The sequence below is a fragment of the Amphiura filiformis genome, chromosome 20, assembly GCF_039555335.1.
Source record: "Amphiura filiformis chromosome 20, Afil_fr2py, whole genome shotgun sequence".
NCBI classification, from domain to species: Eukaryota; Metazoa; Echinodermata; class Ophiuroidea; order Amphilepidida; family Amphiuridae; genus Amphiura; species Amphiura filiformis.
This window is the reverse complement of record NC_092647.1, coordinates 5,648,098-5,665,116: the sequence shown is the minus strand read 5'-3', so window position 1 is coordinate 5,665,116 and position 17,019 is coordinate 5,648,098. Positions and strand designations below refer to the sequence as shown.

Genomic DNA, 17,019 nt, shown 5'->3' with positions numbered 1-17,019 from the left:
GAATTGTTTGTTCGGTATAAATATACTCCTCTAATCAAGGTTAATTAGTCATATAATTATTATAAGTTTCGTTTCTTAATTAAGCTCTATTGTACCTGTTTATTACACACAGGCACGCAGGAAAGACGTAGTTATATATAACCAGAATTTGTCTTTACGGATCAGGTGTTTGTTTGTTTGTTTGTTTAAACGGTCGCTCTGTGTGGAGACACGCTTGGGTCCTGATGGGGCCAGGCTAAAACGCCTATATAAACATGCTGGTCTGTATGGAAAGAGAAGTGAGAAACATATGTATTATCTACTCTGCACTGATTGGAAAATAAATATTTAAAGTGATTTGAGGCATAATTGACTCATTTTGCATTTAGGTTTTTAAACCACCCGTTTACATTACATCAAAAGGTCCACCATATCAGGCCATCGGATGCTATTTCCCGGTGGACGCACCATTCCTTTTTAAAAGAAGTATTATTTGGAAGCAAATCGTCTAATGTGCTCGAGGAACACTGCATGTTGGTAATATTTCAAATTTGTTGTATAGTTTCCTGTAGAAGAATCCCATTTCACGCATTCCTACACCTCAATGGCAGCCATAGCTGGTTCGCCGTAGTGTTTATCCCACCAGAAATATGAAATGTTGCGTCTTTGGCGGGAATTTTAACTGCATTTCATCACCCGTGTTACACGTAGACAATAAAATGATGAAACTTTACAACACAATACAACATAACATCGATTTTTAAGCGGCTTTAATCCAGTAAATTGGGCAGTCACAACACCAGTTTCGTGCGCCAGGGACCCAGTCATGGCCGACTAAATTCTATGTACAGATGCTATATAGATGACTTATCACCAAAGTAAACAAATTATACATGTATGCATTATGGTCTTGCTAGCTTTTGTCCGGGATATTTGTCTCATATCCCTGCTTTAATGAACACCAATTATTATTTTGTAATAGAAAATACATTATACATGTTTATACACACATTTCTGGGTTATTACAAGAGTCAATAAACATTCAATCAACTATAGAGAATGGACTAGTTTTGTGCACTGTACTTGTATTGAACTTTTTCTGAGGTAAATCGCCTATTGTAGCTTGCTGAATAATTTTCTATACAGATGATATGCCTTATCACTAAGTAAACAACTTACACCAACCATTGTGACTTGCCTAGCCTAGTTATGTGTATTGTCAGCATGTGGTGGCTATAAGCCAATCGCAAACATGTTTAAAAAAGCTAAAAATTCCTACACTGAACAGTCTTATGTCAAGATTAAATGGGCTAAATAGTCCTTGTCGTGTGGGGCAGGATTAGATAAAGGCATGCAAACGAGGTTATGAGATATTTGGAATTATTTCCTAGCCTCTTATAACCACAGGGTAGGTTCAATGATGTGCTATAATAGCTATTCAAGACACAGGGCAAATATGTGGGCGCAAGTGGCATTAATGTTCACTGCACTTAATTTGTGAGGTTAGTTATTATTGAAAAACTAGATATGATTAGCAATTAAGAGCTATTGTTTAGATGTAATATATGTAAATGTGAGGGTAAAGACGTCATCAGAACGTAAAAGGCGTATAATTGAATAGTTTGGTTCCAAAAGGCGCTAACTCCAAAGGCTGCTTTGTGTAAAATTCATTTGAAAATATTTCTAAGAGTAGCAGTAAGCTTGCCAATTTAATAACATTGGACTGCTAAAATAGTTATAACAATTTTTTGGATATCTTTAACAAATAGTTGCAAATCTCTTTAACCTCCCACGTGCGAAAAATAATATCATAAATTAAAATAATTTTGTTTGGTTCCAAAAAGAGCTAAATCCAATGTCAGCCCATTTTAAATTTTGCATTGGAGAAATTTGAGGGAAAAAATTATGACAAGTCATTATTACAAACATACCCATTCCAATCGTTAAATGTCATTTAAACTTAAAATGTTAAAATATATGATCTACCAGAAAAATGTGGCATAATGCAGCTATTGGATTTAGCGTCTTTTGTAAACAAATTCTTCATATTTGCCGTCGAAGTGATGATGTAACATGATTAATCACCATAGCACTAGATGAATACAATTTTTGACTATATCATTCAGCACTAGAACGTTGACGCGGTACCTATGCATTGAACCATATCATGCTGATCACTCGCACCTGTAAGATTAGTATCTTTGAAAAGAGCGGTATTGTATTCAATCTATAGCAGACATACGCAGGTGATTAATGCAACCTGCTTGTAGTACAGGGCGATGTAATTATTCGAAATTGTATTCATCTATTGCTATGGCAGTTAATCCCATTTATTACGTCACTTCTACAACGAATAGCTAGGAATAAATACCAGAAATAGTTTAAGGTTACACAAAGAGACGTAAAAAAAACGTATAAAAGACGTATAAAGTTGTTCTCTAAAACAGAGTTTTCTCAGTAATCAAATATCGCAGCGAGTGAAATGTTGGTGCATTGGATGTAGCTTAACATTTTTGTGTGTGTTATATACAAATTATTAGAATAAATTTGAAAATCCTTCGTTTAATATTTGTCTAATGACTTATTCGCACAAAGTTGTTCCCATTTTGCACAGTATTTCACCATTTGAGCATATATAGGGCAAAAAATAGGGCAAAAAATGAGCGAGCTTCGCGCGCATTTGTACTATGAACTATTAGTCAACGGCCAAAATGTGCTGGATTCACTATACTTCAAGATTTTTTTTCTTTTTCCTACCCCCCCCCCATGTCAAAAAAAGAAATCTACGCCACTGCCACATGCTACACACGCAAACCACTCACTCCTCACCACATGACCACCCCACCTGCAAGCACACACCTATAAATGTTCTTACCAAAAGTGGATCTATTGGCATATGCGTAGATCCCGGGGGATGGGAGGAGTGGTGGAATCCCCCCATGTTTTGCCAGACCATCCCCCAAATGTTGAGGCCTGTAGGCCTATGTGGGTTTCTGACCAAATTAACCATATATTCGACAATTATTTTAGTCACAAAATCGCACATTTTTGTACTCTTCGCACGAATTAATTCCACTCTTGCACCATATTTCATCAGTTTAGATTCAAAATGGCAAGAATTTGCGCGCGCTTCGCTCGCATTTGTACAATAAACTTATTTTGTCCCCAAAAAGAGCTGCATTCACTATGACTTTTAAAAAGAAATTTTTTCCAACCCCATCCCCCATTTTTCACCCATAAAGCTCAACATTTTCCCGGCCCCCCCCCTCCCGCATTAATAATGAGCGGTCGGTCCCTTAGTAACATTACTTTAGTAATTTGTTTATGTTTTCTTGAATTTAGATATGTTTTGCTTACAATAAGACAATTACATCTCTGAACACTCTTTGTAATTTTGACGCTTTTGTCACACTTTGGTGCCATTCTTTCTGATTATACCCATATAACATTTAACATATTGAAATTAGGAGTTCCAAATCGGTGAATTTCCGAAGATATGATCAAAAAACTGTTGAATTAGTCTAAAATATGGTATACCACATTTGAGACTAATTTGACAGTTTTTTGATGATTTATCCAGAAATATACCAATTTGGAACGCCTAATTTCAGCATGTGAACGAGCATTTTGATGGGGTAAAGTGAGGGGATGATGTTATCAATCAGGTTACCACCTTTACGATTAAAAACGCAAAAATGTTTCTTTCATCAAGTCCCATCCAATAAGTTGGAATCAATTTAAATTTGTATTGGACATGCGTCACATGCCTATTAATAACTTGAATTGACAGGAAGTTATAGAACTCAATGTTTGGTTTGCTTTTTAATAGTGTGCATGATCTCATCATTGATGGTTTGGTGTACTGTCATGATTGGATGTAAACATGATCCTACAAATGCCTTCCACCCAAACTAATTACATGACGACCTCTTCTACATAATTTAAAGCTGGAATTCCTTTTAGAGTGAATTTTTATTCATAGACTATGAGGCATGAGCATTTATCTTTCACTTCTGTAGTCTACTCTTGGGAACTACATGAAAACATAACAAATCAAGAGAAAAGATATGTCTGAATTAATATCCAAAAAGTTCCCACGTTTTACTTGGGACATTTAGGAGTTATTTGGGGTTAAAAATGTGTTTTCCGTGATTTTTTTCCATTTTTGCCCCAAAATGTCAAATATTAAAATAGCTGTAACTTTAAAAATAAATTGAGTAGAAATTGTATTTCTATTGTAGATGTTACATGTCACATGGATGTATAATACTGGTGAATAAAAATGTCACCGCACAACTCTAAAATATAAAAATATGGCAAAAATCATATTTTTGTGCTATTTTGGCCATTTTTGACCTAAAAATGTATTTTTTGCATAAAAAAAAAATATATATATATTTTATTGATTTAAAAAATATGTCATTATATCAAACTACTACAATAGAAATGAAATTTCTACTCAATTTATTTTGAAAGTTACAGCTATTTTAATATTTGATATTTTTGGGTAAAAATGGAAAAAAATCACGAAAAACCCATTTTTAACCCTAAATAACTCCTTAATGTCCCAAGTAAAACGTGGGAACTTTTTTGAATATCAATTCAGACATATCTTTACTGTTGATTTGTTGTGTTTTCATGTAGTTCCCAAGAGTAGACTACAAAAGTGGAAAACCAAGGGCCGTAGAGATGCATGCCCCATAGTCTATCATGCCCCATACATGTAGTCTATCATAGGAAAACCATCAAAAGACAGCCTAAAATTTGGTTTTCACCTTCATTTCCTCTATTCACATCATATGTCTATAAAATTAGTATGCCATTTAAAATACCTTTGGAGTCTTTTTAGTTTCATCTATAGTGCAATGACTTCAATTCACCCTTGTTTTGGGATTCTGGGAGTCTGAACAGGGTCAAGAAGGCATATTCCTGGACTATAAATACTTTATGTGCTGATAGGACATTTTAGTTGCTTGTAAGATGAATTAAAATGCTTATTCTTTTTTTCTTTTTTTTAAAGCAATATAGTGGTTTGTCATGTGGAACCACTGGGTACATACATTACACACATTATAAATATTTATATATATAGCGCTGCTACATTTAGAACGTAGCGCTCAAAAAAATAACATCAAAAAAACAACGTTGTAGTTTCTATGTAAGGCGTTGAATGGGATGCCTCCACCATGGGGCAAATTAAATGTGTACAAATTTTTATAATTCATTTAAGGTCATTATAAAAGTCAACTGAGTGGTAAACAAACAAACATAAAAAAATATGGGCAACAATAATAGTCACATAAATAAGGTTGAAATAGTGTAGGAAGGAATTCCATAGACAAATTTCGCAAAAGGCAGTCGTCCCTGCAGATGACCTGGATGACCCCAAAATAACCTTCCAAAAATTTGGCTCTAAATGTTGACTGTACCCACCAAGTCTCATGCCCATATGACCAATTTTATTAATTTGACCTCAGATGACCCGCGATGACCCCAAAATGACCTTCCAAAAAATTTCGCTCTAAATGTTGACTGTACCCACCAAGTCTCATGCCCATACGACAGTTTTTGTAATTTGACCTTTGACCTCAGTATATGACCTCGAACCCCACCCAAAAAAGTTTTTGATCATGACCCACCCATCCTGAAAATCTGAAGTAAATCCGCCCATCCATGCCCATTTACTGTATGCGTGCACTCACCTCTTATTGTAGGGCTGCTAGGATTTGGAGGCCGAAAAACATGCCCCGGTTTTACCAAAAAACGCAATCTGATTTTGCCCAAAATATACAAAATTTTGTTGCAAATAACGCAATTGCGTATTCCTAGCAGCCCTTCTCTAATATGATATGAAATGTATTTTAAACACAGAATTAAAACCACATAACCAGGACTCAAAAATTTGCTTGGAATGTGCTTGTGGCAATCTTTATGTGGGTGCATCCTTGCATTACAAGACACATTTCAGAGACCACTTGATGCAACCTGCACGCAATACCCAAACACTTCAGATGAGAATTGGCTGGCAAAGTCAGGATCCAAAGCGGTGACGGTGCAGTCAGGGTTCTCTGTTTTAATTCTGCTGCATTAACTTCAAACAAAGAACCATTTGAGAATGAAACAAAATCTACTTACACTACGACCTCTGCTTCCATCTACACTCACAGATCCAGATGTCACATGGGACCTCTTTCTCTTCTGTATTGGCTTCTGAAAGATGAAAAATACATGGGTCATGAACCATGAACTGAGGGCAATTGTACATGCTACAATTTAAAACATCAACATGCTGGTAGATGCTTTACCACACAAACAGCATACGTTATTCCATTATGTTCCGTTGCAGCATTAAAACACCCAAAACATAAATTCTTTGCTGGCAGTTATTTCAGAGATATCCTGTACCAAAACGCCAAAAATGTGACCCATGTTTGCACTTTGCAGTACACCCAAATATGGGTATAATCAGAAATAATGGCACAAAAGTGTGACAAAAGGGTCAAAATTACAAACAGTGTTCAGAAATGTAATTGTAAATGTTATTGTAAGCAAAACATATCTAAATTCAAGAAACTAGAGCGATAACCGCACCATACCTGAACCATGTGGCTTCGGCAGTATATTGTGGTAGGCCTATATCACTGTCACCCGGAGTCTGTAATGGACATAATCTCGAAATGCTACGAAGGTATGACCGCCCGAGTGGTGTTAATGAAAGAGGAAAAATAAAGAATATAAAATAAACTCTAGAGAGCAACTGTGCCCTTTGCAAGGGCACGAGGTAAGTTAGGTGGATAACTGTGACAATCTGATCAAGCAGCAATACTGTACGTGCTGGATAGTATTATTTTTTAATAAGACTGTTTCATTAATTGCCGTTTTAATATACCTTGATCATGGAAAGCTGGCATTTTGAAAACTTGACTTTTGACCTCTGTACGACCCCCTTTAAATGAATTTTAAAATATTTAAAACATGTTAAGAATGTCATAAGGATCATTGCATTTAAATTTCAGCTCAATTAAAGCATTTTGAAACCTTGACCTTTGACCCATTTATTGCCCCTTAATGACCTTAAATGAATTTTAAAATCTTTTCAACATGTTTAGAATGTCATAAGGATCATTGCGTTTAAATTTCAGCTCAATCGGAGCATTTTAGAAAACTTGACATTTGACCCCTTTATGACCCCTTAATGACCTTACATGAATCTTAAAATGTTTTTGAAATGTTTAGAATGTCATAAGGATCATTGCATATAAATTTCAGCTCAATTGGAGCATTTTGAAAAGCTTGACCTTTGACCCCTTTATGACCCCTTAATGACCTTAAATTAATTTTAAAATATTTTTTCATGTTTAGAATGTCATAAGGATCATTGCATATAAATTTCAGCTCAATTGGAGCATTTTTAAAACCTTGACCTTTGACCCCTTTATGACCCCTTAATGACCTTAAATAGTTTTTTAAATGTTTTAAACATGTTTAGAATGTCATAAGCATCATTGCATTTAAATTTAAGCTCAATCGGAGCATTTTCGGTTAAAATGACCCTTTTTGACCCCTAGAACCCTGGATGACCTTGGACGTTTGGAAATATTTTTATTATATTCTTTATGTTTTCCTCTTTCATTTGACACCACTCATGGGATCATACCTTCGTGGCATTTATAGAGATATGTCCATTTCAGACCAAATGGTTAGTCAGTAAGCTAGTAAGTAACATTCACTCATATAGGCTGATACCATTTCATGGTTCAGCAAAAATAAAAAAAATAACTTATAATAATATTGCTAAATATATTTTTTCAACTGGTTTATTGGTAAAAGTTGTCCAAAATCATCAGAAACAACACAAAAGATCCATGTCATTCCTTGTTATATTTGACAAAATTATGCAAATATGTAATTCTTTTAATTAATTACTTAGACACTAATGCAGAATTGTTCACATGGAAAGTTTTGGGAAAAAAATAAAATTTTCATTAAAACACCTAAAAAAACCAAAAGTTTTTATTTGTCAAAAGAAACATCTTAAATTATTTTCTGTTGGAAGTTTGTATAATGCAATATGATGTGCAAAAACTGTGTTGAAGTTTTTAACATCACATTGTTCTTCAAATTGATGTAAGGATCCATCCAAGTAGTGCTATTGTGTAACACTCCTGACACTGTATAGTTCCTGTATGGCCTCAATTATTTTATAAACTACATTTTCTAAAACAGTCTTTGTAATTTTTTGTGGACAACATCTATGGCCCTCTCAAAAAAGGCACAGAATTTAGGGGATTTACCTTCAATTTTATTTTTTGAGCCCAGCTTGCATGTTTTTGTAACACTCCTGACACTTGCTACAGTAACTGTATAGCCTCAAATATATAAATTTGCAAAGCACATTTTCTAAAGTAGTTTTTGTAATTTATTGGTGACACTATCTATGGCTATCTCAAAAATGGGCAAAAAATTGAATTACATTAGTTCAATTTTATTGTTAGGCCTATATTATTTACAATTGATTGATTTCTTTGCTGGTCTTTTTAATTAGCGCAGCAGGCATCAACAACTAAACGGTGCCATTATTTTTTACTTTACCCAATTAATACCCCCTCCTCTAATGAAGGCAGTGGCAACCCCCAGTTTTAAGCTATGAAAAAAAGGACAACACAAAAACAATACAGTGGAAACGCTTTAATGCGAAATTTGTGGGGCCACAAACTTTAGGATGATCAGGATTTGGTCTTATCCATCACATAATAACATAGGGATTCAGTGCCAGGGACCTGAAAATCAAGCTTGTCGTATCAGATTTTTGTATTATCGGGCTTCTACTGTATTTTGAATCATGGGTGGTGCTTTTTATCTGCAGAAAATTTATACAAATAACATTAACATACCTTCTTCTGTTTCTTAACAATAGGCAAGCCCGTAAAGGCTCCTGCTGGCAGATAAATTACCGACTTGCTGGCATTTTCCACCTCTATAACCCCTACAGTCCCTTTCATAGGATCAATCTCCTGAACTTGAACCTGTGGAATAGAGTTTGAACAATTAAGATTCAATATTATTGAAAGTGGTATGTTTAAAATACATATGAAACTATATTTGGAGAAGGCAATACTGCACAATGCAACCATTGAGACCGGAATTTGGCATATTCCCCTACGTAAATATCTGGACCATTGCAACTTTGTAATTTTTGTACAGGCCTCAACATGCAAAGTACAATACAAAAAACTTGTGAACACACACCTTTAAATAAGTTCAAACTACAATGTAACTAGAAGGTTCTAATTCTAAACCTTACCATTACTACATGCCCTTTAAAAGCAATTTTTGCGCATCAACATCCGAGGCATTTTGTAATAAGACAACCATGTGACAATGATTTTTTTGCGTTTACCCAGTAAAACTAATCATGTGAAAGTTGTGAATCAGGACAAATCTGCCCAAGCACATAAAAACTTCATTGGGCTATTCCTGTTCACTTAGCCAAGGCAAAAAAAAAAATGAATTGTTTGGTTGCCATTCCAAGACAAAAATTTGGGAGGGTCGTTAGGTTGATATTTTTTTTTTCGTGAGCTCTTCCTCCATTTTAAAACATGCGTGATTTTGGACAGAATTTAAACGGAAAAACTTCTTATAATCAGAAACGCATTTAATAAATGAAATTAGCGAATAACAAATATAAAATGTCCTTGATAATGTCCAAAATTAAGTTTTTTCTATAAGGTGATTGAAAAAGACCCAAGATTTCTGATTTTTTTGGGTCAGTCTCTGGGGGCCTAATTCATAAACTTTCCTTGCAAAGAAAGTGTTCAGAAGACACACAAATAAGTAAAACTCATGTAGGAAGCGTTTCTTAAAAAGTGAAAAGCTCCCGGTTATAAACTTAGGGCTTAAACTCCCCCAAACTAAAGGAAGACAAAAGAATATTAAAAAGGCCCTGTATCAAGGCTTAATACACACCTTCCTAACTTCGCCCTCCACTACAGCGTCCACCATGTCATCTCGCCGCAGATGCAAAGTTGTTACCGACTGTTCCTTTACTACTTTTCTCCCTACCTTCACCCTCTTGGGTCTTGTCTGATCCTAAGAATGAAAAAAAAAAACATGTGTCAAAACTTTACATTGTCAATGCACATGGAGGGGTGACACCCCTAACTGAATTAATATTTTCATCCTTAATTTTGCCTGTACCACCCTGTATAATGACTCCCATTGTATCGTTTCTGAAATCGTTCGAGTATATGCTCTCAGAATTATAATTTTTTATACTTTTATTGGGTTCTAATGTATTAGTCGACATGTCCTATGGAGCAGTGCCCCTAAATTAAACATACCAGACGCTCTAAAGCACTTTTAATCCTTCGTTTCTGCGATTCAAGGGAGCCGCCATGATAGCTGCTTGCGAATCCTTTCTGCCACAAGCGGTAGTGTAACCTTTCACACAGACCCACGGTGAGCGTGTGTTGCTGTATGGCATTCGCGACCCCTACAGCGAATTTTGGTTTTTAGTGCTGTTTTTACTTTTCGTTCTCAAAAGACATTGTTGATCATAAATATTACTTAAAATACCCCGGTATATTTTTTTATGTTCTTCTGTGGGTAAAAATTGTCGCGTTTTCTTTTGAACGCATGTTGAATCTGAACTTATCAATATGGCCGCCACCATGGATCACAAACTCACCGATGATCGTCGTAAGGAATTAAGATTTTCTCCTTTATTTGGACGTTGGGACTTTTACTGTTTGTCGTTTTTATTATTACTGCAACTATATAGCCATTGATTGGTTTATGGTACAGATTCCCTCTAAATCAAGATCTCCGCAACACAACATGCGATCTGAGACTTGGAAGGAAGCTCATGAGAACCACAAAGGATCTCCTTAGAGCTGTAGTCCAGCGAGAACCTCCCATATGGCACTGGAGATATTTCTTAACTTTCTATATTAAACTACATTAATTGCCCAGTTAATCTTTATAAACTTAGTAATTATGGATTTAACAAGCTTTTAATCAATGCAGTGGAAGGTGTGTCATGCAATACAATGGGCCCTAATTTTTGCATCCATGAAAAAAAGAATGAAAATAATCTATCATAAATAGATCTTTTGTTCCATTGTTACAAATTATTTTATACTGTATATTGATTTCTGGAACATTCTTTATGGGAATTGGATACTTTTATAGCAACTCTTTAAACTAGATTTTGAATATTCAAATTTATATTTTGAATACATTTTCCAAATTTATGCTACAATTTAGGCACTTAAGGGATCTAAAATTAGCGTTTATTGCTTTTCGACAGTATTTTTTTGTGGGACATGAGAGCACCTCAGACCTATCAATTGCATTCTGAATACGAAGCATGTCTTTCTGATATCAAATAATTTTCATTTTTGAAAATCATAATATAATACAAATTTTATGACAAATTATAAAAATTTGATATTTTTCAAATTTTGATATATAACAGTCCTCGAAGTAAATTATATAAATCTAATGATATATTCTTAAAGTGTATGTAGCAGGGAGGAAAAAGCCGACGGTCAATTGAAAATTTTACCTTTCATATTGAAGATATGGATTTTTTCCCAAAAAGACCTAATTTTTTTTGGTGTTTTGGGAAAAAAAATCCATGTCTTCTATACGAAAGGTCAAAATTTTCAATTGATCGTCGGCTTTTCATCCCACCTACATACACTTTAAGTATAAAGCATCAGATTTATAAAGTTTACTTCAAGTACTGTTAAATATCAAAAATATCAATTTTTAATGATTTGCCATAAAATGTGTATTAAATTGCGAATTTCAAAAAATCAAAATTATTTGATATCAGAATAACATTCTTCGTATTCAGAATGCAATTCGATATGTCTGATGTGCTCTAATGTCCCAAAATAAATACTGTCCAAACGTTCATACCCCAGCCCTTAAGGGTAGACGAGGTATTGTTGAATCTTTGGGGGCCCTCACAAACATTTGCGGGCCTGAATAAATTGAGCGTGGAAAATAAACACATTTCTTGAAAAAAGAAGCATCTTTAAATGCTTCTTTTTAAAAAAATGAATCTCCATTATGAATTTATAGTTTAGTATGGACGATGTCTTGGAAGATTTTTTGTATTTTCAGTCCCGTTTTTCAGTAAGCTTAAATTAATTAATTTTTTCAAGGGCCAGTCGGGCCCCCACAGCACATTTTCATCGGGCCCGCATAGGTTTTCAAGGGCTACGGGCCCCCGGGCCTGCCTTATTTACCACGCTGTTCTAAGATCGTACATTCATACATACGCGCTATATAACGGCGCACATGATTGGTCGAGAGACGGGCACAAACAGTGTTTATGCCCGGTGGCCCGGATGTGCGATCTCGGGGTAAAGAAAATGAAGGAAATTCATCGTTTTTTTATGATGTTCCTCGTTATCTTTTGTCATTATTTTGATGAAATAAGAATCACAAAATGTTCTGGTATGTATGAACGTCGGCCCTACCCTCGGGCATAAACAACCGTTTAGTCAAGAAAATATATGAATGAACCCCTAATTATGACTAATTATGACTTAGGAAATATTACATTAAATTAAACAATTTAAAATACAACTTTTTTTCACACCCTGTATAACACATGGGCTTAAAACAAATAAGAGTGCAAACTACCCTATATCATGTAAAATGAAAGGACTAATTGTATACATTCCAAATATCAAGTTCATTTTCCAATTTATTTTATACTTGGTAGAAATATTGGAGTGGTAAAGACATGCAAATTTTTTAGGTATTTTTCAGTGGAATCATCACATTTTTGGCACTGCCTGTACACACGTATCCACTCAAACTCTACAGATTTGCAATCCTTTCTAAAAATGTATACTTTTACATATTTTGGGTAAAATTTTTGAAATTAGGTCCCACCTCAGAAAACATTTGCTATATGCTATCTATTGCCAAAATAATTTATTCTCGATCATGAGAGTGCAGTTATTTGCGTCGAGCGTACTACGCAAATACCCCCGCTTACGATGCAAACACATTGAGAATTGACCAATCACACGGTCGTTGCTAGGCAAGGTCAAGTCATGCAGGTCGTGTTATTCTATGAAAAGTACACTGACGCAGAAGGTACATCCTCTCATGATCGAGAATTTGTTATTTTGGCTATTATATTATGCTGGTTTCATACTACCCTGCCGCTTGCCGCAGAGCGGCGTGGCGCACGCGCATTGCAGACAAACGGACACAATAAAGGATTGCCCAAATACTCAAGTATGGATGGTCCACAATAGAGTGATCCACACAACATGAATTATAGGGGATTAAAAAACTGTGAAGTAGGACCATGTGCTTCGTTTGTCCAATTTTGCATCAAGATATCGAATAGAAACAGTTCAGACCCAGAATCATCATGTCAGAAATTAATATTTTGTTCTGGGTCTGATTCGTGTTTTTGAGTAACACTAATAGGTCATGATACCAGACATAGACCATAAGGTACTAATTTCGAGGAGCATAACAAACACCAAATTGGTGTCATAACCAAATGTTGTGTGTTGTGTGGTCTTTCAAATTGTGCCGAGTGTCCTTGACCTTGGCAGACTTGACTATGCTTCAGTGCAGTGGTCATGAAAGGATTCAATAGATAACCTCTGCCCCACTAATCTCCAGCTATTGTCTGAAATTGCTCCTCGGAAAATATATTATAACAACTCAGTCCTCAAATGATAGTCATAAACGACCAAAAGATAAATGACTGACTATCATTGAGGACTGAGTTCCGCAGTCTAACATGATAGATACGGCATGACTACTGCAATGATGCATTCCTCCCGGGCATGCCTCATACCAGAGAAGATGTAATAAAGAGGAGGTTGAACAAGCTATCCTCAAACAAAATATGTGTGAGACCGCTCATTCAAAGTAAATGATGAATCACCCTATTTAGCTGCTTTACAATAGAATACCACAATGGGGTTTGAACCCGGGATGGGTGTGATACACAAATTGCAGCTAACTGCTTTTAGGGATAGGTCAGTGTGTGCATGTCATCATACCATGCACACCATGCATGCAGACCCTGTCATCTTGTCAGATTTCGGATAAAATATGACTGAAGTTCCATGGCAAATTATAATTTTTGCTGCTTGTTGCCACTTTCAGCCTCTATTATTTATGATAAAGAATGTTTTCAATTATCAGAATATCTTTATTAGGTTTGCAGGAAATGACAGGAAAATACATAAAATAATAAAATAGAAATGATCAACAATCGTCACCTCTCTAAAAAATCCTAAAATTTTTTTCTTTAGAAATGTATATATTAATACAAAAAAAGGGCGGATTTGGGGGGAAATTTTACAGCACTCGATTTCTTTCTTGTATTATCCACATTGGTATTCCATCCAAGCAGCAGGTCCTTAACACACGCGTTTCATACTTTTCAACAAATTCTCTATAGAAACATTGGAAATATTTCCAATTCTGAAGTGAAAATCGGTCAACCATGGGCGGTCACACACATAACATCATAGGATATTTCAAGTGGATGTTTAACTACTTGAGAATAAAGGACTATGAATAGATGCGACAGGATTACCTACGGGATTATCTCAAGGATATAATTCTGTTGACCCTCCTCTTTATTACATCTTCTCTGCTCATACTCATGGGAAATTACAATTTTATATTACAGTGATTACCGTACCTTGAACATGTTGAAGCTTCAGTAGTACCTGCGTGATCCTCAGACAGACTCAATTCTACCCTTTTCAGATTGTTTAATATCTCTTCTCAAATAATGTTTCTTAAGTTTTCCTTGTGGCAAGCATGCAAGATAACATTACAATTTCTAGAAACTCCGCAACGCGACCTTTGACATCATCAGGTTCTTAGTCTTTTTCCCAGACGTAAAAGTACTACAAAACTACATACGAAATGTCGCCTTTCAAAGTCTTGGCGTACAATCAATTAAATTTTTTATTGACATAAAACTAAACCTATACTACAGGTGCAGGTCCCGGGGGTGCAGGTATAGTCAAGAACAATACAACAACAATGATCTAGTTAACAAAATACTAATTAATACAGGTTTAATGATGTCATATTCACTTGCACCCATAAGCAGCATGAAAATTTCTGAATCAGAAGATGAGTCTATATCAAACTCATAATATAAGTGTACATACCGGAGTAGAGATAATTAATTTGATTAAATATTATTTGGACTTCGGAGAAATATTTTGCAAAACCCGGGCCAGGGAAAGCTGGAAAGGTCATGAAATTGGTTGGATATTAAGGCAAATCGCAAATTTTTCACGTCGCGAAAATGATGTTTTACACCCGAACAGAAATCGTGGGCCACAACAACATGTGAGAAATATTATGACAAGAACAAGTTCTACTACTTACCGTGCTTCCCTGCGACACGTGGCATTGCCTGAACTCATTGTAGGTAACCTAGGCAAACCTTAGTTAACACATTTACTAGTCAGCGAATTCGCCGAGACCGGGGCCCCAACACAATGCATATTTACATAGAAATTTGAATTTTTTCGATAATAGGTGGGTGAAGGAAACCTACATAAATATGTTTTCTATACTTCACTTGACCCAAATATATGATTTTTTATGGTGATAATCAAGTCGCACATGGAATTTTAGAGGATTTTGATAGCAGTTCCATTAAAAAAAGCTGCCATCGCCATGAGACTAAGATCTAGAAACACCCCGAAATGCCGTTTTGGGGAATTTTGCTAGCTGAATCTTTTTGATGAAAGTCAATCTTTGACAAGATGTAACTTTGCTACGGAAAGTGCTATGAAAAAAGGTTTTCAGTTTTGGCTTAGTTTACTCAAGGGCTTTAATTTGATATATAAAACGATGCAATTTGATGGCAAATTTGAATTCACCTAGGATACCTACTCATTGGGGCTCACCCATCTGTCGTGTTTGGGCCCCCAGCCCACGAAGGAGACATGGCGGAAACCCTCTTTCTCCTCCTTCACATGACATCTGGACCATGTGCCTTCCGAATCAACTGCTTCTGCGGCCATATTGTGTGGGTGATATCAGGTGCAGATGCAGATACGAGGGTAATTCGATACGAGGGTAATTCGATACGAGATGCAGTACTGACGAGATGATGTACATATTACAGATATTAAACGAGATGATGAAATCTAGACGTCCTGTCAATATGATGCGCAGGCTGAAAGTGTGCTGTACTGCTGTGTACTCATGGTGACTGAATGAACTTGCCCATCAAGCTTCATTGTTTGGGGATCGCTCCATGGCAACTCATGAATGGGATCGCTAGCAAAGTAAACAGTTATTGATATGCAAATAACTTACACTTGAAAGAACAATACATGCCCAGTAGAAGAGGGTCAAGTGTCTGGGAAATTTGGAAATCTACTTGATAAATATTTTTGATATAATAAAAGAACCCAAGAACCTGACTCCCAGGTCCTAGTACGCAACCTGAAACATTATAATTTACTCAAGTCTTGGGGAGAAAACAAAATTAGCCGGCAGTATTTACCATGAAAATAAATTTATATTAAAAAAATAAAAATAGCCTAATTATATAAATATTTTTGTAAATATTATTTATAAATATTGTAAAAATGTCGGAATGAAAAATGTTGAACAAAATAAGCGTAGACCTATATTATTAGTATGTAAAATAAAGAATACAACAATAATAATAATAATAATAATAATAATAACAATAATGAACATAAACAAATAATAAATAATAATAATAACACTAAAAAATAATAATAATAATATATTATAAATAATAATAATAACACTAATAATAATAATAATAATAAAAAGTATTTTTCAGCTAAATCTCCAAATTTCCGAGTTCCGACTGATGTTGCTTGATCGCATCAATTATAAAATAACTCCCTGGAATAACTCGCATTTTATTTGAAAACACAATTTAGGCCACTGCAAAAAAATTTGTTTCACCTCCCCTTCCCTCCTCACGATCACGTTCAGTCCATAATCAACTTATTTTGAGTTTTTTAAAGTTTTTAA

At 35.2% G+C, this 17,019-nt stretch overlaps 1 protein-coding gene across 1 annotated transcript; it reads right to left on the bottom strand.

Moving 5' to 3' along the window:
* Positions 1 to 3,979: 3,979 nt before the first annotated feature.
* LOC140143011 (uncharacterized) lies at positions 3,980 to 16,025 on the bottom strand. The gene is made up of 6 exons (XM_072165037.1): positions 15,909 to 16,025; positions 15,382 to 15,429; positions 9,946 to 10,068; positions 8,874 to 9,005; positions 6,115 to 6,189; positions 3,980 to 4,012 (listed from the first exon to the last, which is right to left on the bottom strand). The coding sequence occupies exons 1-6, from the start codon at positions 16,023 to 16,025 to the stop codon at positions 3,980 to 3,982; spliced, it is 528 nt and encodes a 175-aa protein (XP_072021138.1).
* Between the last annotated feature and the right edge of the window lie 994 nt (positions 16,026 to 17,019).

Bases quoted from the DNA above. Each gene is read 5' to 3' on its own strand.
- LOC140143011 (XM_072165037.1), bottom strand. From the start codon at position 16,025: ATGGCCGCAGAAGCAGTTGATTCGGAAGGCACATGGTCCAGATGTCAT. The intron at 10,069-15,381 runs GTAAGTAGTAGA...TTTCATTCTTAG, and splicing joins ACGTGTCGCAGGGAAGCACG to GATCAGACAAGACCCAAGAG. The intron at 6,190-8,873 runs GTATGTTAATGT...TTCATCTTTCAG, and splicing joins TTGTTAAGAAACAGAAGAAG to AAGCCAATACAGAAGAGAAA.